Here is a 996-nt window from a genome sequence, read left to right as displayed (position 1 = left end):
GAGATTTAGACTCGACGCATGTCACCATGGTGGATGCCAAAGCGACGCAGAGATACTGGAAGCAAGAGCAAGAAAGTTTTGACTTTCCTATCGAGCTACAACGACAGGCCCTGTATGCAGACATTATCGTGATGAACAAGGTGGATGTGGCTACCAAGGACGAGTGTAACAGATTGGAGAGGGCGCTAACTGGGATCAACGAAGAGGCCACGGTGTGTAGCTGCGTGAAGGCTGACATCGACTTGGGCAAGATCTTGAATGTCAAGACGTTCGACGCAGTGCGGTTCAACGCGCAAAGTGATGCCGCTAACGAAAGAAAGCGAAGTGTGAAGGCTCGAGGACAGCATACGGGAGACATTAGCACGATGCACTTCGAAGTCGAACGTGACGTGGACGTCGCTGCGTTTGGCGAGTGGCTTTCTGAAGTGGTCACGCGGTATGTGAAGGGGGCAGATGTGCTACGTGTGAAAGGTGTGCTGTCGGTGGCTGGAGATGCTGAAGACCGCAGATGTATCGTGCAAGGCGTGCTGGACACGTACACAATCGCTCCTGGATTACCCTGGGAATCCGGAGAGCAGCGAGTCTCGCGACTAGTGCTCATCGGTCAGGGATTCGACCGTAATGAACTAGAGCGCGGTTTTCAGAGCTGCCTTGTGGGCATCAACGCTGATAGCGAGTCAAAGAAGAAGCGGTGAGCTCTAAGATTTGGAGATGGTCCTCGCAATGAAGACAATGGCTCACACAACTTGAAGACAATGTGAAAGCGATTTCTACCTCCAGTAAGTGAATTTATCAGTCAACTAAGCTAACACTGCTGCCAGGCCTGCAGCTTGAAAAGAGAATTATAAGAGACTTGTTTGTGACGCTGTGCATGTAAAAGTGTAGCAGTGTTGCTGACACCCGGATTAAGACAAGTTGCTTTTAAGAACACCGCAATTTGGAGCATATTAATGCTTAAGGATACTGACAAGCGATCTCTATCGCTGTTGCTTAGGC

General features: G+C 50.1%; 1 protein-coding gene across 1 annotated transcript in view; it reads left to right on the top strand.

The window, feature by feature from the left end:
- Positions 1-695, top strand: part of PITG_20907 (cobalamin synthesis protein, putative) — a gene marked incomplete at both ends in the record, with an annotated part of 1,297 nt that extends 602 nt beyond the window's left edge. The window contains one exon of the mRNA XM_002895415.1: positions 4-695. Within this exon, the coding sequence (XP_002895461.1) occupies positions 4-695 (692 nt within the window). The remainder of the gene's footprint in view (positions 1-3) is intronic.
- Positions 696-996: the final 301 nt, after the last annotated feature.

The sequence above is a fragment of the Phytophthora infestans genome, genomic scaffold, assembly GCF_000142945.1.
Source record: "Phytophthora infestans T30-4 supercont1.180 genomic scaffold, whole genome shotgun sequence".
Lineage (NCBI taxonomy): Eukaryota > Oomycota > Peronosporomycetes > Peronosporales > Peronosporaceae > Phytophthora > Phytophthora infestans.
Note: the sequence above shows the minus strand (reverse complement) of the source record. Positions and strands in the feature narration are given on the sequence as shown.